The 23,275-nt window shown below is 38.6% G+C and overlaps 1 protein-coding gene across 5 annotated transcripts in view; it reads right to left on the bottom strand.

Moving 5' to 3' along the window:
- Positions 1–23,275, bottom strand: part of AK4 (adenylate kinase 4) — a 69,969-nt gene that overhangs the window by 21,611 nt on the left and 25,083 nt on the right. For 3 of the 5 annotated variants that reach the window (XM_011369577.2, XM_011369578.2, XM_011369576.2), the window contains exon 3: positions 5,983–6,102. The exons of 1 other annotated variant lie outside the window; for it this stretch is intronic. In XM_011369577.2, coding sequence (XP_011367879.1) covers positions 5,983–6,102 — 120 coding nt within the window. Of the gene's footprint in view, positions 1–5,982; positions 6,103–21,416; positions 21,638–23,275 lie in introns of all 5 variants that reach the window. One more of the 5 variants, XM_023536199.1, reaches the window with a different exon arrangement.

Below are 23,275 nucleotides of genomic sequence, written 5' to 3'. Positions count from 1 at the left end.
ACAGATACCTTGACCAAACTCTACCTTCAAAGCACTAATATAATAATAACAATAACCACAATAACAATAATAATAATGTGCCCACATTAACAAATAAAATGAGCAATACAACATTCATTTACAGGCTCCTGCCCAAATTGTCTCTCAAATGAGAATTCTGAATGCAGAAAATAAACATGTCAGACATATTTACACTGTTTCGGGGTACTAATGAGTCTCCAAGAATGTGGCACTAAAACTAATTATACACAAACCCACCTTTGTCCACACTGTCATCTTCACCAAGAATATCATTCCTTACTTGTAACACTCTTTTCACTTAGCTCCCAGAACGCAGACGCCATCTCATCTGTATTATGGTTAGCTGAATGCATGTCTTCATCAGACCTCCTCGAAAGTCACTCTACTTCTATTTGCTCTCTCTGATAGTTTTCCTTTCTTTTTCTTCACGGCCACTATTCCAGTGCAAAGTCAGTCATAGCTATACTTTATTCACTTTAGAAATACCCAAGATATTATACTTACTCATTTAGGTATGTATAATAAATGTTTAATGAACAAACAGAGCTACAATGAGGGGCAAGTCATGAGTGTGTCAGAAAGGACCAGCCTGGTGAGGCACCAAAAATTCCGATTGTGCAGTCGACTCCTGGCAGGCATGATAAATGCCACCGTTTCCTAACAGAGTCGTATCAATTCTGACCATTCTCCATTCTAGAAGAACCATTCCAATTGCTTCAAATCTTCCATTCAAGGTGCCAGAGTATTCATCATTGCCTTAACAATGATCTAAGATACAAAGGTTATCTGACAACATTTTTCAAGACTACAGATCTGAAGGTGAATGAGTAAGATAATCTATTACCCTCTTACACATCTATGTGCATGCATACAAACACACACGGAATTAGAGAGAAAGCCTGATTTCTTTTTTCAAAGAGGATGTCTTCAATGACCTTCCAAATAAAAGTTATTATACATTTGATTTTTGAAACATACCCTACATGCACAAGGGCAACAGAAAAAAGAAAATGTCCTTGATATTTCTTGAAAAATGTGATTCAGAAGATACATGACTATCGGCTTTTTTCTGTAGGCATATGTTACCCAGTAGAATCTAACACTCTTCAAAGTCTGAGTCAGAAAGAAAAATATGGAGGGGATAAGGCCAGAGCAGTTATGTACCATCCAGTATGGTAAAACACATTTGCAAAATCAGGACAAAATACTCTGGTTCCAATATCTACAGTTTAGTTTCCCAGCATCCACTTTTATTTGGATACCGAGTACTCTGAATGAGCATGTATCCTAGAATATCTCAAGTCTGAGATCATTTAACTCTCACAAACAAACACACACAAAACATTGGACACATTCAAGCAGTTCAGACTTCTGCTTTAAAAATAAAATAAAATCCCAGAATTACCTACAGCAAGTACCAGTTAGCATTCAACACTGCTCAGAATGAAAAAAATAGAACATGTAACCACAGACTAAATGACTCTCATTCTAAAGGTATCTTTATCTCCCATGAAAGGGCTTAAATTATATTCCACTTATAATTCCAAATGAAAAAAAAAATCTAGTACTGACATACCACCCTACTGGCCCTACCTCATTGCCAGCCCTCTTAAAAAGTGAAGAATTTGAATGTTTGAAAGAGGTGGTCATTATTTACTGGTTACTATTTCACCTTAAGATCACCTGGTAAGCAGTAAATACCTTTTCTATGAAACTAAAAAAATATGGTTTTATAACAAAATTAGAAGGCTTGTCTACTACACCCCTCTGGTAGAATATTTGTCTTAAAATTAAAGAAAACGATTTTTAAAACACTGCTCTCACACATTAAACTTTCAAGGAAATTAAAGAAAAAATAGGGAGGGAACCCGCACATATAAACACATAAAAGAGTATTTCTTACCCCACTGAGAAGGCAAGGTGGTACTGAACTTTTTTTAGCGAGGATATAGCTGACCAAACCACACGGCATTCACCAACCCCATCCGCCACCTCCGCTTGGTGTTCCCTTGGCTTACATCCACTCGACTCATTTCCACCCACCCTTTGCAAAATGCCTCTCCACAGCCATATGGACCTAGATGGTGAGTCATCTGTCATCGAGAGTTCTTCTCTTGTCCTTTCCACACTCAATCGCCTTTAGCACACTCAATAGGCACATTCTCCACAGAGCATGTGCCCTGCACCCTAAAGAGTTTAAGGCCAAACACAAAACTCGGCCGTCCTGACACTCCTCCCTTTGCCAGATGGATTTATTCCAGAGCTTTAAAGAAAAATCACAACTAAAAAAGTGACCAGATGGATGTTCAAGGAGAAAGATACAAACTAAATCGGTTAGGAGACTGACGTACTTTACTAAAAACAGGCCTATGATGGAAAAGAACTGCAGTTACTCATCCTGAGAAGAAAAGTTATGGCAAAAGCAAAGCATTGAAAAGATAAATAAAATATTCCATAACTGAATCTGACTTTTCAACTCCACATAGCTAAATATTTTTAAAACTACTTTTGAACTTAACATTTTATGCAGTCACACACAGAAAAAACTTAAGACCTGCACATCATATACAAATAATATTAATAAAATCTCATCCTTATATAGCACTTACTATCTGGCAAGCATTCTTCTAAGCATTTTGCATATATAAACTCACTTCATCTGTACAAACTCTTTTCCAATCCCTGTTTTCCATGAAGAATAAGATATACAGAGACATAAGGTATCCTGCCCAAGGTCACCCACGCCAGTAAGTGGCAGAGTTGGGATGCAAAACGGGCAGTCTGTGCTAATGGATACAGGTTTCTTTTGGGGGTGGTAGAAGTGTTCTAAAGTTAGATAGTGGTAATGGCTGCATAACCTTGTGAAAGCAATGAGTTGTACACTTTAAATGGGTGACTTTTATGGTATGTGAATTATATCTAATAAAAATGTTATGTTGAAAAAAAATTTTTTTAAAGAGCAGCCTGGCACTAACTAGGGTTAACTGTTATTATGCTAATCACCTTCGCAAAAGTGTGCAACATAGATAGATGATCGCTTTTTAAAACAGATTTTTAAATTTACTTTAAAAGGTTTCCTTTACGAGGTGAGAAGCCTACAATTAAATAATTTAAACTCGAGAAATGACTATTAGGTAGTGGGAAAGCCAAAGTTTATCAGTCATGGCAAATATCCACATAAGAAGTACTGGAGGGCTAACTTTTGTGAGTTGAGTGTGTAGGGTCTGGAGAAATTAACCTGGCTGGAGAAGTGTAGGGAAGGTGACGATAGCTAAAATACTCAAAAAGCTTGGAAGGCAATCAAAGAAAATCCAGGGCTGTAGTCCCTGACATCAGTTACAACTCCTGTCCATTCTTCCTCCTCAACCTACTCTCTCTCAATGGTGCCTCCTTTCAAGCCCACTGCTATTGCTTAAATTCAGGCCTTCAACATCCCTTGGTCCAATTATTCTACCAAACTCCTTTCTGGCTTCCAGTCACCATGGTCTCTCTGCCCCAGCACCTAATCTCTCCTCTGCTGCTAAGCTAATGGTCCTTCTGAGACACAAATCCAGTCATGTTATGTCCCTACTTAGTAACTCTTTAATGCTCCCCTATAGCCAACAATTTCCAGTCTGGAATCAAATACCATCTACTCCAGGATTTCCCTAGCCGCCTCCTGCTTGTAGGCTCAGGAGAATAGCAGGCTAAGTCATTCTTCTCTTACCCAGTTCACACTGTCCCTCTGCTCAAAAAATCCGCCTTCCCCAACCCCCATTCATCAATCCACAGTACATCTCTCTATTCATCTCTTTTTCTACAGCATTGTTACAATCTCTCATCCCACCAACAGAACATAATTTTCTCCTTTGTGTCCTCAGAGCACTAGATATATATGCTTCCATTACACTGTCAGTAATTAATTTTTTACACACTTGACTCCTCGCTACTGTGATATAAGCCCCTTAAAAAGTAGAGACAATGTCTTACCATTTTACCAACAGCACATAGTAGTTTCTGACACAGGAGTTTTATTCTGTATTGCCTAACGAATAAAAAAAACGTGCCTTCCATAAACTATTATAGCCTTTCTCTTAACACAAATTTTCAATTCAGTCTAGGTTCCTTCCAGCTCCACGAAGGCAGAGCTCCAAACTTTTTTTTTTAAGGAAGGCATTATGGAAAGATATGATCTACTTTATAGTCAACTTTTCAGAACACCTACAGAGTTGAGAAATATGTGTTCACAAACCCACAGAATAAATCCCGGAAGTTCCTAGCGGGCGAAGGGAATGAGGCAGGAGATTCTATAGTCAACGTCAGCAAATCTCCTTCTGTGAAGAATTAAATGGCATTGTCATATTAAACATTCGGTAAAATGCTGAAGTTAAGGAAACTGGTTAATTTCAGCACTGACTTTGGGCAAGTAACTCAATACTACTTTGCCTCAGTTTTCTCAGCTGTTAAATGTAGATAATATTATCTACTTTACAGTTATTGCAGGGATCGAATGAGATAATATCAAGTGTTCAGGACAATGCTTGGCACACAGTGACTGCTCAATAAATGCTAGCAAGTTTTAATATTTAAACTGCCATTTTCTAAGCATATTTGGCCACAAACTGTATTTTATTGTCAGCAATTATGAACATTGCATGCTACACTCTTTGAGAAAACACTGCTATAGAATAAATATTCCACTATAGTACTCGTTTTGGAGAAACATGGCTCCAGACTTTAGGAAAAACAAAGGCAATCTGATAGCTTAAATATAGGACAATTCCTTTGGTTTCTCTGTGGTGGGGCAAACATCGAGATTTCAACTGTCACAGCCTTCCAAGGCTTCAGTTTTGCCAAATTAAGATATAAATGAGTACATCGTGTGAACCAAAGAAAAACTGATCTGTGATGGAAAGAAGTTTGTTACAGCTAAATCTCACTCCACATTTTGTGTTCATAGATAACAGTGTGTTCATCAAATTTCTATTTTCTTTGCACTAAGGAATTTGCTATTTAATAAGACAAATAACCCACCCAGTCCATCTTTTCCCTTTAATAAATCAAAAGATTTATACTGGGCAAACTTAAAGTAGAAAATCCTGAACTCAAGTTTGTTGGAATAAAAAATTATGCAATACTTTGTATGTGAGCATCTGTATGAAATATCATAGTTGTCATCAAGAAATCCATAATGCCTAAAAAGTTTAGGAACCACTGAGTTTTTAAATCAGTTCCATATGTTGTTTCAATACATATTAAACATCAAGCAGTATCAAGGGTATATGCAGTGAAAGGTAAGTCTCTCCTCAACCCTAATCCTTACCCAGAGCCAACCACTGTTATAAATTTTTAACATCCTTCCAAAGATAGCTAGTTCATGCATGTGTTTGTTAGTAATAATATATCAACCCTCCATTTTTACATAAATAAAATAATATATGATACTATATTGCAACTAGCTTTTTTCACTTGGCAATTTAACTTAGAGATCTATCTATGTCAACACATAGGTAAATTATTTGGGGAATAAACATACAAAAATTTAAGGCATCCCTATGATTGATACTTAGGTTGCTACCAATATCTTACTATTTACAAATAATGCTGAAAATAAACATCCTTGAAGATATATCTTAGGCAAGAAATTTAGCATAAAAATTGCTGAACAAAAAGTATAGATCGCTAAACTGCCCTCCAAATGTTGCCCACGTTATACTCTCAACAATACTTAATTCCAACACACTCAAGAAAAGATTTTCAGATTTTCTGTTTTTTGTTAATCTGACAGGTGAAAAATGATAACTCATGGCTTTAATTCATGTGGCCTATTATGGATGAAAGAACCTCTGATTTCAGAGGAGTTATATTCATGAAGACTTAGTCATGGAAACAAAAGGCATCGTCAAAACTGGAACAATAATGGAATTCAATAGAGAACCCAACTATGCACAGAAATCCAGCTTACCCACAGGTTCAACTCACCATCTAGTAGCCAGTGCTGATCACGCCTATTCTCCAGCTCCGACATCATTAAGCGTGTGATCACATGATCTGGAACCAAAAGACCTTTCCCTATGTACTGCTTTGCCATATCACCAATTTCTATTAAAAAGACAGGAAAAAGAGACACTCAAAAAAGCTTCAAAAAAAATAAAAAGCTTACAAACTCTTTTCTTGATCATTTTGCCTTCTCTCCCATTCTGCCCTGTTGGTATGGGGGTAAAGTTATAGGTAGATGTTTTTACAGCAAGGTTTTAAATATTGTCTTCAAAAATGGTGGCCTCTGTCTCTCATTTGTCTCCCAAAGAATTATAAAAGCAGATCTTGAAGATAGACACAGACAGAAATAAAAATAAAAGAAAATATAAATTAGGCAAAGAGAAAATAGAGTAAGAAACAAAGTCTGAGTCTAGAGGGAGCGTGGTACACAAAAGGCAGGGAAAGAAATCTTGGCTACTTCCTAGAGATGAGCTACACACTGGATGCTGAGCCTCCCGACAGTTTGTAATAATAAGGAAATGTGATCAACCACATGGTTCATGATATGCAGAAAAGTAAAGGAAGCTGAGAAGCATAATCAGTCCTTAGAGACCAAAGGAAAAAAATTTCCACTGGTTTTCTAGAAAGAATGCTAGATAATACAAACAACAAGTTTCTTTCTTTTCATGAGCCTCAGTGTAAGCAAGTGGCACCTTGCAACATAGTTGTAAAAGCAATTCAGTGTTATTAGTGGAATGCCAAGTTCACAAAAGGATGAGAATTTTTAAAGTTATTTTCAGAGGAAAAAATGCTTCTATCTTAATTTAAAATGAATTCTTATTTGTAGAAATTGTGAGTTGAGTTCGGCAGAACAAATTATCAATTTAAATCAGTTAAATTTCTAGGAACTGATTTTTTTTTTTTTTTTTAAATCATGATGAAGTCTTCCGCTCTCCAGGGAACTTATAATGAACCATTAGGAACCACATTCTTGACAGGCCAATTGAATTCTTATAAAAACATAAAGCTGAATTACATTACGGCGGGGGGGGGACGCTCAAAAATCGTTTTGCCCCCACCATCACCTTGAATTCAAGGTAGAGCCTTTTCTTTCCCAGAATGAGTCTACACTCCTAGCTCCAACAGTGAAAAATGAGGTGTGAGGAGCTCTACATCACTTGATTACTACTACTGCACAAAAGTAGCTCAATGTTAGGCCCAATGACACGGATTCAGTAACATGCTGCAAGAATCAGAAGACAAATGATAACCACATTCCTGAATGTGGCTGAACGTGAATGTGAAGAAAGCGCATTCATTTCAGCAAGTATTCTTTGATTGCATACTATATAACAGGTAATATTTTACAAAGGTAGCAGTGACGAAAAGTTGCAGCTTACTGATATTTAAGCAGTATTACCTTCCTTAAGAGCAACAATAACAGTCATTAACTGAGTATATGCTATGTTCCACGTACTGTGTTTTAAGCATTTTGTGTTAGTTCATCTAATCCTCACTTCAAATAGGTCATACCCATTTTTTTTAAATGACAGCTTTACTGAGATACGACATATGCCATAACATTCACTATTTTAAAATGTACAACTCAGTGGTTTTTAATACATTCTCATTGTTGTGTAATCATCACCATCACCTAATTTCAGAACATTTTTATCTCACCAGGAAGAAACCTTATACCCATTAGCAGTCACTCACCATTTCCTCCATCCTAGCCCCTGGCAACTACTAACCTACTTTCTGTCTTTATAGATTTGCCTGTTCTATACATCTCATAATAAACGAAATCACACACAACATGTGGTTTCAAGGTTCATTCATGTTGTACCATATACCAGTACTTCAATCATTTTCATGGTTGAATATTTCTACTCCACTGTATTTTGTCTAGGCATACATCAGTTAACAGGCATTGTGGTTGTTTCCACCTTTTGGCTATTATGAATAATGCTGCAATGAACGTTCCTGTACAAGTTTTTGTGTGAACATATGCTTTCAGTTCTCTTGGGCAATACCTGTATGATATGTATGTTTTGTAGCTGAAAAATCACTGTCAGATAGTATGCTGGGAGTAATTGACAAGTTTGGTGCTGTTTTATTCTGCCACGGTCAGGCCAGCCTGCCCTAGAACCCTGTTCTTAGTCCCATCCACCAAACTTTAAGGTACATTTATTTATACAACAAATACACATCTTCAAGGTGAGAGACCATCATGTGAACTGGCTCCAAATATCCCACACGGAAACAGTGAAAGCATAAGGAATGTCTTATCTGGAAAAGAGAAGATCCAGAGAAGGACATAATAACAATTTATCCATAAACTGATACTTCACACACGAAGAGGGCATTATTTTATTCACTCCCCAAACACAGAATTAGGACGAGTAGTGAGAATTGCAAGTGGATAGAAAAAGTTGCCTAAGGAAATATTTGAATGGAAACTCAAAGACTGCCTAGGAAGGGATATTGTAGAGGGATTCTGACAACTGGATTGAGGATGTTTTGGGTCCCTTCAGATGGAGGATTTATGGTATAGGGGTACATATGGATTCAGTAATTTAGTGAAGAACGGTATTCAAAATGATGCCCCTGAGACCTCTAAATGTCTGCTAAATGGCTCCTTATGTACCTCCCACTGATATCTCAAACTATTATGTCCAAAATCACACATCCCCTCCCATTCTTCTTGCCCTAGTGTTTCTTGTCTCAGACAATGGCATCACTCTCTTCAGATGTCACCTAAGATTAAACACCAGTCGTCTTGATTTTTTTTTTTTTTACTTCTCTCATTCTTTATTTCTAATTGAATATCAAGCTCTTGAAATTCTACTTCCACAGTGTCCCTCAGACCCAAGACAACTGATCAAAACATAATAATGCGACAGGAACTGTTGAGAACAAACACGAGCAAACTGTGAGGATGGCTGCTGAAGAAGCTATGTCATTGTGAGGAGAGAAAAGTACGATGATGGTCTTCGGCTACTTGGGTAGTTAACGGGAGTGCATGGCTTCTCAGACAGCACAGAGTAAGGAAGGGAGCAGTGAGTTATGCTCCAAAACCTAATTTATAGATCTTTATATAGTGAAGAGGAGGTAACTGGCCAAAGAATCAGCAGACTGATAAAGAACCCCACAGCTTAGATCACAGTGGGTCTTTTACCCATACCAATCTCTGACCTGCTACAAAATCAAAAGATTGCTTTTGGGGTTTTCTACACATCAGTCAACCAAAATAATCGCAATACCTAAACAATCGATTCACAGTGCTTAGCTTACTTCACTTCTCAATAGCATTTGAGATGGCTCCGTTGCATAAATACAACACATAGAGTGAGCCTTTTAAAATGCAAGCTAATCATAGCCCTCCAATAGCTTTCCTTCTCTCTCAGTATAAGCCAAAGTCCTCGCCTTGGCTACAAGGCCCTGTGTGATCAGGCCCTCATTCTTTAACCCCATCTCTCATTGCCCACTCTGTTCTAGCCATACTGGCTTCCTTGTAGTTTCCTGAAGACCACAAGTACTTGCCCACTTAAGGGACTTTTTACTTGTTGTCGCACAACATTCTTTCTGCCACAGCTTCACGTGGATCAAGCCTTCACTTCACTCAGGTCTCTGATTAAGTATCACCTCAGATAGATCTTCCGCCCTACATAAATAGCACAGGAGAAACACACATCTCCATTACCCTCATCTTACTTTGCACTGTTTTCTAGAACTCCAGACTTTACATGTCATATATTGATGTATTTGTTTACCTAATTTTCTGCCTCACCCAACTAATTAACTCAGTGAATAAAAGTAAAATATTTTGTTCAATGCCATATCCTCAGTACTTAGAATACAGTCTGGAATGTATTAGATGCTCCATAAAAATTTGGTGAATCAATGAATGAACATCTTGGAGATGACAGAAAAACATTTTCACTCGGTAAAATGGTTGAATATATCTGATCATCCTGTACAGGTATTGCAGAACCATGATTCCAAGATCAATACAGCCCAACTTTGTCAGGTATCAACTTTTTCCGAGGAAATATGAGACACAGTATGATTAGTACTAGTTGAGTTAGTCATGTTAGGTTTCATAACTGAGTCATTTTTTTGGCATTTCAAACCATAAATAGAGATGAACCAGGTCATAGAAGGAGAAGTGAGGAGAAGAAAATACCATGAGCCAATGTTGCAGAGGCATGAGGCTGCTTGGCATACCTGGAAGAGCTTCAAGTCGTGACAGCTGAAGCAGAGCACGCCATGAGAGAGAGAGCTAGACGAGTAGGATGAGAAGTATAGACTTTGAAAGATTTGTTTTAAAAATAGGTAGTTTTAGAAATGCCATTCCCACAGCCAAGACCAGCTACTTAATTTGCAGGGCCCAATGAAAAATGAAAATATGGAACCTCCTTATTCAAAAATTAAAAATTTCAAGATGGCAATAGCAAAGCAACAAATTAAGTACAAGGCTTTACATGACTACACAGGTCACATGCCCACCACAATGTGCAATTTGAATGGCGTTGGAGTGGTGGAAGTCAAGGAGGCTGTGATAATAATCGAAACACAAGATGAAGGCCTGCACTAAAGCAGAAGCAACGTCAGAAGGCCTTCTGCCCTTGAGAGGGTACCTTGAGCTAACCCAACTAGTAGATGAGCAACTCCAAGCTTAAAAAACTCTATGGAAGACATCCAGAACCATCTTAATCCAACTTACTAGTTAAGAGAAAGATCTAAGCACAACATACTTTTCCAACTATTTGTGGCAGCCTTGGCTCTTCTCTGGAGCAGGACAGACAACACATCCTCCATTTGATACAAAATCAAACTCCCAACACGCCTTTCAGTCCCCACCATGAAAATCTAGACAGGTCAGCAGCCACAGCAAAATGGATTTAACAAAGTACCTGCATCTGAATGAAGACCTCACGACTATAAAAAAAAAAAAAAACAGAAATAAAACACTGGTCAGAAGACAGAGGCCCATTCCAGAAAACAGAACCTTCATCTGCCTTTGTCCATTTACTGGAAAGATAAAGGAGCATCATTAAATGCTAACACTAGCATGTTTGGCTAAAACATATATATACCTGCTCTAATTTCTTACATGGAATTCCAAAGAAAGGCTGTAGACACACACAGTCTTTTTTTCTGATTACCTATAAGTGACGGCAAACCGAATATGGAAAACAGAGCTAGACAAGCGTCCACATAGCAAGCAAATTCCCCAAGATGCCTGGCTAAATAACAGAAACAGATAACAATTCAATGTCTTTTTCATTGTCCTTTTATGCCAGAAAACGCTGAGTGAAAAACCCCTGTAAAAGAGCTTGATTCCTTCATAAGGCTGGCTGCCTAGAACTAGGAGACACCGCTGCCACTCCCAGTATCATCCCTGCTCCAAAAGGTCATTGAAAATGCCAAAACACACACATAGTGTACATGTACACACACACACGCACGCATGCGTGCACGCACATGCCCCATATGAGGCATGGTCAAAAGGAACTGTAGCTTTGTGATTCTGCAAAACTACAAGTTCTTTATCCCCCACTCGTAAGAATATTTTGGCACTGAAGTGTTACTTGGAAAAATAAATAAAATGAAGAAAAACTTCATTCTATAAACTGTTTATCCTTGATATCACTTTGATGAATCTCTTCTATTAAGAAAATAAGCTTTAAAAAAAAAAAAAGCTGGTTAAAAAATAGACCTTTAAAGGCAGAAATTACAGAGGAAACTCCTAAATTTAAGGCACTTTGGCACTTAACTCAAATGACTCATTTCAGATGTCCAGTATCCATCCTTCGATTGGCCTTCCTCAAAGCCAGGTTTTCTTTTCCTCTACACCAAAAAGATATGGTTTTCATGCACTCCATGACACTTATTATTGGTAGTTACGAAGAAACTTCTGAATCTAGCGTAACGGCCAAGACATATACCTTAGAGCCATGCCTCTTGGGTCCAAATCCTGACACGGCCACTTAAAGACTTCTAAGACTTTGACCACATTGTATGCCTTTGCATTAGTTTCTCCATCTATAAAATGGGAATAATACCACCTAAGTTTTTTTTTTTTTTAATTTGTATGTGATTAATACGTGTAAAGGACTTGGAATAATGCATCTTTGCAAATTTCATTCAAGGATGTGGAGAGAATAAATATTTGCTCCTATATGCCAGGTGTTGTCCTAAGCAGTTTATACACATAAACCCATTTAATCCTCATAAATATCCACAAGGTCAGTGCTATGATTGTCTCCATTTCACATGTAAGTCGATTGAAACACAGAGAGATTATGTAACTTGCCCAAAGTAATTAAGCTAATAAGTGGTGGAGCTGGGACACAAACTCAAGCAGGATGGCACCAGAACCCATTTTCTTAACCACTTATTGTACTATACTGTCTCACGATGTTTGTGAGCATTTCCTGGAACAGAAGCACTTTGAATGTTAGAGCACATGTGCAACATTGTGATTTATAAGAAATACATAATTGGTCCAAAGTGGGGCTCACAGCTCCCAAAACCCTGGGAACTTCCTGAGTGATAAGAGCAATGACAGCATCTTTTTTGTTACTACTTGGTCTTCTGTCCTCAGTTCCTGAAAAATGTTCCAGAGCCCTACAGGTGAAATGGGTGTCTTGTTCTTCATAATAAGTTCCTTTCCATAACTGGGTTGATGTTAATGAGGTAGCTTTTGGAAATCACCCTGGGGCAGGCACTGGTTGCCAGGGAAACTAACCATCAATAGAGGGGTGCACTTTCACTCCCATCCCAATTTCTTGGAAGGAGGGGCTAAAAGTTGACTCAACAACCAATGGCCAATGGTTTAATCAGCCAAGCCTACGTAATGAAGCCTCCATAAAAACCCAAAAGGTTTTTGGTTTGGAGAGCTTCAAGGCTAGGAAATCGGAACACATCAATGTACTAGACCTCAAACTCCACAAGGACGGAAGCTCCCTTTTCCAGGACCTCGCTCTCTATATCTCTTCATATGGCTGTTGATTCATATTCTTTAATATCATTTGTAATAAATCGGTAATCTAGTGAGTATATAAATGGGTTTCCTGAGTTCTGTGAACTGCTCTAGCAAATTAATTGATCCCGAGGAGGAAACTTCTGACTTATAGTCAGTAGGTCAGAAACACAGGTGACAACTTGGGCTGATGACTGGCATCTGAAATAGAGGACTGAGCCCTTAATCTGTGGGATCTGACCCTGTCTCCAGATAGACAGTGTCAGAATTGAGTTCAATTGTAGGTCACTCTGCCAGTATTAAAGAATTGCTTGTTGGTGGTGTGCAAACTCCCCACATACACGCACACACCAACGCTGGAAATTGGGTGCAGAACCTTAACATTCTTCTGGAATGGTGAAGCCTCTGTGTAAAGGGACAAGAGCATAGTGAGAATTGAGCTTCCTTGTGAACTCTGGCAAGACTTGCCTACTTGGTGACAGTAGGCCCTATGGGGAAATACTTGGTCCTGTTCTGTGTAACCACTTTGCTTACACATTAGGCATTACACCTTCAACTAACTAAATAAAAAACTTATAGCAGGTGTTTCTGAACAGCTGCTTCCTATCAAACGCTAAATGACCTGCAATCCTGTACCTCTTCTTGTGCCAAAGGCCCTAATCCATCCTCTGCTCAACTCCCAGAGGGACTTTCCCAAAACATGAGTTGGCACAAGTTGCTTCCTCTTCTTCCTCTAACAGCAACAATGCAAACCCCAAGCCTACAGGATAACACGGCATTCAAGGTCACTCTGATCTAGCTTAGAACTACTCCTTGAACCTTACGTGCCACCACAATTCCTTTATTGCCCAACCTCTGATCCCTTTGTTGTGCCTGGCACAAGTCAAAAAGGACTGTGGTCTTTCCCTTATGCGGTGTACAGAAGCAGATACCTTAAGGTGACCCCAAACCCAAGGAAAGATTCCCGCCCTGGAGCTGGGCTTTGAAGGGCCAGCAAAAGTTGACCCTTCGAGTACTATGTGTAGCAGCCACCTCACAACCATGTATTTTCTACTTCCTTCAGAGCAGTAATCCCCTCTTCTGTACTCCAGCAGCACCTGGACTGAAGCTAGTCCACATGGTGCCTCTGTACAGATTAGAAAAAAAGACATCCCTTTTGGAAGATGCCCATTCCTCCACGCTGACTCAGCTGTATACCAAGGAACACAGCTTGGCGGACAGAACCCAGGCTGGACTGCAGGCCTCATGCACAACCTCAGCCAGCTGTCCTCCCCCGCAACACACATACACTCCATGCAGGTCAGTCTGCACAAACATATGTGGTTGTACCTCTACCTACATCTCAGTCTTCACTGTTGAATGAAAGTTGTTTACACAGCTTCCATACCAAATTATAATCCCCTTGAGGCCAGAGACTATCTTATTTAACAATCAATAGGAGCCACTCTACTTGAGATACTACCTACTAAAGATACTTGAGATATACTCTAGTACGGATACTATTATATCTTTAGATTCCCCATCTTCCTGTCCCCAAGGTCCTATAAATTATCAGATGAACCTTCTTCTCACTACACCCCTATCACACCTTGTACCTATCGTATTGTTCAACAGTCCTATAACAACAGTTATGAATTTAAGGCAATTAAAACTCAGAAAAACCTTCTCGATCACACAGTAAGATGATGTGCAGCAGTGTTTCCTTTAAATGTGATCTTATGGTCTAATTCTTTGGCAAGCCTTGAATAACTGAGTAAAATAAATTATTGAATTAAGCAACATTCCATTATCTGACTGGTCTTACATAAAGGGACATTTCATACTTTTTTGTCAATGGTTCTCACAACTATTGCTTCAGCCGATTCAAGCTGGTGCAGAAAGATCATTACCACAGGTTGCATTTGGATCCCTGGCCTGACTCTTGAACAAGAAAGGATCTGTTCCTACAAGTGGATGCCTGCTTCTCCTGAAGCTATCTCACATTCTTAAACACCCACAAAATGTGCATGAGTCAACTCTTAAAGATTTCTGAGATTAAGACTCCAGAATATTCTCTAACAGAAGAAGCAGAAAGTTTAGCATGAAGTAAACAACTTATTTTCAAACTAACATGTTGGTACTTATAAGTCACCTCAAGTGAGGAGTTATACTAGATTAGACCACCAAAAATCTGCTGTGTCTCTTTGAGCTGTCTCTTCTTCTGGGTGTCTGTATAATCTTACCCTAAAGGTTTCCTGACAAATCACAAGACTTTGTAAACTATGTTTAAAGAAGGTAAGAAAGATAGCATTATAACTCATTAAATATAAAATAATACAAAACTTTGAAATTCTAAAGTACGATTTAATCCTATTTATTCTTTGCTCCGTTGGACTACATCAGACTAAGATTCCCGTGAGATCAAGTCACTGACAACAATAGTGACTTCACACAGAGTACACCTGTCTTCAAAATGCTTCTTTCTTTGCTATTACGCTTCAGGTACAATATTGAGCTCACCATAGGGACAATTATTATTGGTGTTTTAACCAAAGACAATTGTAACTCAAATTATTTGAATCTGTGAGCTATATATTTAAGCATTCCCTAGATCAAAAGAGAAGTCAATAGAAAAAAAATTTTTCTTTTAACCTAGATTTGAACCCACGTTTGTGCAAAGTACAAATTTGCATCTCTTAACCACTAATTGTAAGATTAAAAATGAAAGAATTTATAGTGAGATTTCTTTTTTTTATTGTGGTATAATTGACAGATGACATTAGTTTCAGGCACACGACATAATGATTAGATATCTGTATATATTGTGAAATGATCACCACAATAAGTCTAGTTAACATCAGTCTTCATACATAGTTACAAGTTTTCTTCTTATGACGAGAACTTCTAAGATCCACTCTCTCAGTGACTTTCAAATATGCAATACAGTAATCTTTAACTACAGTCACCATGCTGTACATAGATCTCCATGACTTATTTATTTTATTACTGGAAGTTTGCACCTTTTAAGCCTCTCACCCGTTTTGCCCACCCTCCCACCCCCTACCTCTGACAACCACCAATCTGTTCTCTGTATCCATGCTTTTTGTTATCGTCGTTCTGTTTTTTTAGATTCCACATATAAGTAGATCATACAATTGATTTATTCTTAATATCCACCTTTTTATTCAGGTGAAATACCCTTTAAAAAACACTAGAATGGCTTTATAATAAGGCAGAGTTTATATGATACAAGGAATACTCACCAAGCTGGGAATCAAGAGTCTTGGCTCTTAGTTCTGCTTCCAAGTGTGACTGTCTGCAGGATTGAACACATCAGTGTACTTCATTTATCGTGGCTTCGAGTTTCCACAGCTGCACGACAGAGTTGGACCCTTCTACCTCTGTCTTTCAAAGGTAGAATTTCAATTCCCTATACCTGACTTTGTGGCCACTGTGAAGATTAGAGGACTGGCTTCCCCAGTATGCCTCAATCCATGCCAGCATTTCAAACACCAAGATTATACCTCTGTGGTAAGGTGAGGGACCACAGAGATTAAGGAAAGTCTCCCCGCTTCCATGGGCAATCAAGGCACGGATCATTATACCCATTCTAGATGTGAGGAGTGGAGTCCAGACCAGAACACAGGTCTGCAATATCTGTTAGTGTCTATATACCTTGCCAGGAAAACTTCCTGGGAATGCTTTGTTAGGTCTCTTTGCTCTTTTTTCTCTAACCAGACTGGAATATTTACATTCATTTAGTCTAATTTTGTAACTCTGGGTCCAGAAATGTGTTGGCAGTGGGTGTGTTTCAGTAATAGCCAAAGTAAAAATATGCATGGACAAAAGCCATGACTTTGGGTAGAGGAGGGGCTAGCATTTCTGAGAAAGAAGGTGATCCATTATCTAAGCACAAAGGATATCTAAGCACAAAGGATATCCAGCAGATTCTTTGTCCGTAAGCTTTCTTACCCCACTAGCAGATCAATTATTATTTGACCCTTCATACTGATTCAAAGAATAAGATAGTGCAGTAACCTCATTTTAAGACTTTAAATAAATCATGAAATAAAAGGATGTTGGAGTTTCAGAAGCCAAAAAATCTTGGATGTCCTATGTCAGGAGTATTTTCTTGGCCCAGAAATAGGAACACATGCACTTGTAAACACACCATGAACATCTGGCGTAGTACCATGTGCTGCCTTATATAAGCAGCAGAGGAGAAAAAACAGATAAGGATGGAGGCAACAGAAGTTGGGCAAGGGAACAAATGGGAAAAAGGCGAGTAATCCGAAAGGTTTGCCAAAATCGTAGATGAGTTTTAGACCCAGAGTGTTTAACCATCTCCTCAAGCTCACGTTCTGTAAATCTGCCTCAGTATCCACTATACCAGGCACTTTCAGTCCTGAGGACGAGGATCATACTTTAAATCTCTTAAGCTCTCTAGATTTTCTCTACCTCTCCTGTAACTTTATCACAACCCAATTACTAGCTCCATTAAGAGGAAAGGGAGGAATTTCATTTTTAAAGCATCATAAAAAGGAATTCCTTTTCATTGCAGAAGGCCCAGGGTATGGATCTGGCTGTGCTAGGCGCCTTTTCAGCTGCCTCTCTGTGCAGGATCTTGGCTGTAGATCAGCACGAGGGAAGTTGCTGTTTCCTCCAGTGCCATCTGCTCAAACAGGATGGATTGCAACTGCTGCCCAGAGAGATTCTTCCCTCCCTTCTCCCTCCCTCCTAGCTCTCTGACAATGCTCTGGTGGAGAACTACAGCAAGGACACCAAAGATGTGCCACACTCACCAGCCTTCCAGAGCTGGTAGCAGACAGTCCTGCAAGCAAGGGGAAAGAGAAGGAGAGAAACAGCTGATGCTAGCACTCTTTTCTGATAGGGCTCCCAATGGGGTCATAAAGTCTACTGAGTAGGCTGACATGCAATCATCCTTTAACACTCAGAAAGAACAACAATATAATACCAGAAGGCAGCCAGCAAGGACTTTCTTCAAAAAAATTAAAAATAAACTATCATATATGATCTAACAATTTCACTTCTGGGTATTTAGCCAAAACACCAAAAACGCTAACTCAAAAAAATATACGTATTCCTATGTTTATTGCAGCATTATTTACAATAGCCAACCAATATATGGAAACAACCTAAATGTCCATCAATGGATGAATGGATAAAGAAAATCAGTACATATACAATGGAATATTCTTCAGTCATAAAAAAAGAATGAAATCTTGCCATTTTATGACAACGATGATGAACCTTGAGGACATTGTGCTAAGTAAAATAAGTCAGACAGAAAGACAAATACTATCATATGTTCTCACTTATATGTGAATGTAAAAACAAACAAACGAAAACACCACCAAGCTCATAGATACAAAATAGTGACTATAGTTAATATTGTACTACATATTTGAAAGCTGCTAGGAGAATAGATTTTTAAAGTTCTCATCACACAAAAAAATTCTTTAACTATGTATGGTGATGGATGTTAACTAGACTTATTGTGGTAATCATTTTGCAATGTACACAAATATCAAATCATTATGTTGTACACCTGCAACTAATAAAATATCGTATGTCAATTATAGTCACATACCTCTTAAGAACAGGGATCCTTTCAGAGAAATATGTCATCTGGCCACCATTTCATCGTTGTGCAAACATCATAGAGCAGCGGTCCCCAACCTTTTTGGCACCAGGGGCCAGTTTTGTGGAAGACAATTTTTCCACAGACCAGGGTGGGGGATGGAATTTTGGGATGATTCAAGCACATTATATTTATTGTGCACTTTATTTCTATTATTACATTGTAATATATAATGAAATAATTATACAGCTCCCCATAATGCAGAATCAGATGCCATCAGATACAGCTGTACAATTGAAGTACATCAATTCACTTGCCACTATAAAGCCTACTACCAGATGCAACTTGTCTTTGGTACTCACTGATAGGGTTTTGATATGAGTCTACAAGCAATTGATTTATTATGGTTTCTGTGCAGTCAAATTTCTCTGCTAATGTTAATCTGTATTTGCAGCCGCTCCCCAGCACTAGCATCACCGCCTCAGCTCCACCTCAGATCATCAGGCATTAGGATTCTCATAAGGAGCATGCAACCTAGATCCTTGTATGCACAGTTCACAATAGAGCTCGTGCGCCTATGAGAATCCAATGCCTGATGATCTGAGGTGGAGCTGAGGTGGTGATGCTAGCGTTGGTGAGCAGCTGGAAATACAAATGGATCTTGCTCACTCTCTGCTCACCTCCTGCTGTGCAGCCTGGTTCATAACAGGCCACAGACAGGTACAGGTCCACAATCCAGGGGCTGGGGGTCCCCGTCATAGAGTACACTTACACAAACCTAGATGGTATAGCCTACTACACACCTAATGGTCTAGCCTATTGCTCCTAGGCTACATGCCTGTAAGCATGTTACTGTACAAAATTAAAGCAAGAGAAAATGATGCACTTAAGAGATGTAGTAAGTACCTGATGTATGAGGTTGCTGCAGGCATAACGGCATACCGCTTTACAGCAAACTTTTTAACAAGTAGAAAAAGTACACTCTAAAATAATGATAAAAAGTATAGTATAGTAGATATATAAACCAGTAACATAGTCATTTATTATCATTAGCAAGTGTTATGTACTGTACATAACTGTTTGTGCTTTAAGTGCTGGACCAGTAGTCGTCCAACTGCTGTCAAGATCACTGCATACTTTGGAGGTTTTTATTTAAAAAACTAAACAGTGTTTTGTACACAAAAAGGGAGAATATTGTCAATTTTAAAATGTGTGTCAGTTTTACACAATTGTATGTATATACTTAATTGCAAGGTTAAATTGCTTGCTACTGTTAAAAAAATTAAAGACAGTTTAGATGATAAAAAGTTTAACACTCATGAAGTAGACAGTCTACTTTAGGAGAACTACAAAAATGGGGTAGATGGCAGGAAGCTTTTATAAAATAAAAAACAAAAAAGAGAAAAATATAAAATAACTGATTGGCTGGGGCTGCACAACCAAACTGGTTTAGGGTGAGAAGGCCCAGGGTTGGTCTAGCAGGTGAGGATTGGCTGACTGGACAGACTGCGTTTCTGGTCGGACAGACTGCGTTTCTGGTCAAACAGAGCATTTACAGGGGCATGGAAGTCATTTAAGTTTCAGCATGCTGATGTGGCACCCCAGACAGGAGCCTAGAAATTTATTTCAACACTATTATGGGTCACATTTTAAAAATCTAAACATTTTATTACACTAAGCCAAGCCTTTCTCAAATCCCTTACATGTATTAGCTCATTTAATTCTTACAACACTAAAAGTTACTACCATTATTATTCTTGGTTTGTATGGAAGAAATGGAGATACAAAGTGCTTGAGCAAGATGTTGGCCAGCTTCCCAGGCAGTGCTATCCCAGAGGCTGCAGTCCTAACACATGCCCTAGGGGGTGGCTTCCTAAATCCTGCCTCCAAAGCCTTCCTTTCCTCTGAATTCCTCCCACACTGGAATCCTTTGTTCAACCATCTGCCCTCTCCCCTTCCCAACACCTCAGGAGCAGATCTTGTTCAGCCGAGTGATTTAAACTAAGCCTCAGGGAGCAAAGGATTCCTTCAATAATTTTTAAGTTGAATAAATGCAGATGGGATTTAAAAAAAAAAAAAAAGAAGAAGAGAGAAAAGAAAGAAAAAGAAAAAAAAGAAGAAAAGAAAAGCAAAATTTTTAAAAATGTAGCAAGAAAAAATAATAAACCCTGACACTTCAGGGTCCATCTTAAGTAAAGGAAAACTAAATCTTAATAACACTCCTCTCTCTTAGATACTTGAGGAGAAATAAGACACTTTAACCTAAAAATTTACTTAAGTTAAAAAACACAAAAAATTTTTAAAGCATGTCTATGCTTTGTTCCAGATCTTTTGTTCAGGGAAAGCAATTTAATGAGTTTTTGGCTTAGCAAAGGTAGGGCAAAGATTTATTTGGGAGGTTGATAGTGAAGAGGTAAACTGTCTAGATAAAGTAACAGGTACTGAAATCTGGGAGACAGAAAAACAGCAAATTCTCCGGAAGGGAAAAGAACGGAAAGGTCACGAATTGAACTCTAAGCTAGAGGAGGAGCCAGGAATGCAAGAGGGCTGTGCAGTGAATGACTGACAGGTATTAGTGTAGTGGTGTCTAATACGCCACCCCAAGATGTTGCGCCTGTGCCAGACTCTAATCCTCATCACCCGCTCAATACAAACCTCAAAACAATCACCTTATATTAGGGGTCCTTTGGGAGAGAAAAATAAAGGTAGTGTTCAACACAGGGTGAAGGAATGCAGAAAACGGCAGCCCTTACAGGAAAAGACTGGAAAGCATAAGTGAAGAGTTCCAGAGAAGCATGAAATCTGAGAAAGGCAATTAAGGAGAGTGGCCAGTACTGTAGACGGTGAAGTAGACTGCTACGTACTTACCAACTGAGTAAATAATGAGGCCCCAAGTCTTTCTAATCCAATAGATAATGCTGGTGAACCAGCCAAGTGCCACAGACCATTTATTACCCAGCATCTTCCATCACCCCCACTGTGGGAGCAAGTCTGTTTCTGCGCAGTGCAGTCATTCTCATGCCTCAACTCGTAATGACTAAAGGTAACAACCAGGATTTGTGGTTTGCAAATCTCAGTCCAAGCTGGCCCTGAAGCAGAAGTGGCAAGAAGGAAGAGAAGAAAGCATTAGATTTCATCTAGCAACTCGGGAACTCCACCTCACTAACTAATCTAAAGATGAGCTGCTAAATTACCCAATAGGAAACATTAAACCCTGCCCATTAAACCAGGGATCGCTTTCAGGGTAAGACAATCTATTCCCACAGTTACCTCTATTCAATATGAGTTCCTAGATAACAGGGTATTTCCCTCATAAATCTAACTGCGGCTAGTATACTGGCCCCTCTGAGCTTATTCTATACTCAAGTCTCTACACGTTTTCTGCTACATATTGCTGTTCCAAATAGTATATATAGGAAATTGAATGCTCCACCAGATATATACTAATTCAGACTCACTTTAAAACCTTTACTTTTTCTCCACCTGCCAAATGATAAGAGGAAAACAAGTAGGCATGTATAGTTCAGCTCCCAAAGCAGTTCTCTTAAAGCTGATGCAAAGAAGGTGACATATATTCTTTCTGAGACACAAATTTCCCATCCTTGTTTTTTTTGTTTTGTTTTGTTTTTTTGTTTTTTAATGTAAGTTACCTGGAGTCTCTAAAAATGGTCCAACTCATGCAGTTGAGCTGCCTCACCACAGCAAGGCAGTAATGTCTGGCAGCATCAACAAAATCATGTTATGTTTTAAACTCATTCCACTAGTCAAGTACACAATTAAATTCCACTTTGCAACCTAAAAACAAAATGCTAAAATCTTTAGATAAACTTAAACCTAATCAAACCCAATGATAAGGTCTATGGTGATTATTAGTTTAGTCAGCTCTACCTTTTTTATGCAAAGCATCAACAACATGCAGTTTATATAACCTTTTAAGAGCAACTATTTCTACTAGATTGTGCAGAAAGCAACATTGAGTAAATACGTATCAGAAAGAAAAAAGGAGGGAGGGAGGGAGGGAGACACTACAATAGGGATAATGGCAGAACAGAGAGCAGCTGCCTTGCCTTGTATAACACTTAGACTGCCAAGAATAAAGCTTTAAAAAATTGATTCTGCAACTTTTTTTCTGCCTTTCATGGGCCACTAACTATGAAAAAGATTTCCAAGACATGTTTATAATCAGATCTATGTAACTAGAGCAAACTGAAGCAGAATCAGAATTACAGAAAGATTCAACCACCGTAATTTAACTTCTAGAAACACCAGTTCCCACTCCTCAGTGGGTTCCTGGCTTCTGTCACTTAGAACATCTCAAGTCCACTAACAGTAGTTCCAGCTATGGCTCAACCACCATCTGTGACTGTCTTTCACAATCCTGGACATCAAGAACAAGCAATGTTTCAGTACTGTTTGGCTTGGCAAGACATAAGCTAGACATAAGCTAAGTGTGCGCATTTTTTATTCTCTGGGGTTTGAGCTCCAGCAGTGTTTGAAACATGACGTTCAAAACCTGAAACTGACTTTGATTATGAGATTACAACTGGCACTCTGAGACAATCTACGACAAATATCTATGCTGGAAAAAAAATCCTTCCACAAAGTTCTTAGAATTCATTTCCTCTACAAATACATCATTGCAATTGAGGCAATGTAAAGCCTGTCACCCTTTTTTGGATATGCCTTTTTGGATATTGTTTTAAGCTGGTTACTTATAAGAAATGAAC

This window comes from Pteropus vampyrus, unplaced genomic scaffold, assembly GCF_000151845.1.
Source record: "Pteropus vampyrus isolate Shadow unplaced genomic scaffold, Pvam_2.0 Scaffold151, whole genome shotgun sequence".
In the NCBI taxonomy this organism is placed as follows: domain Eukaryota; kingdom Metazoa; phylum Chordata; class Mammalia; order Chiroptera; family Pteropodidae; genus Pteropus; species Pteropus vampyrus.
This window is presented reverse-complemented; position numbering and strand designations above follow the sequence as displayed.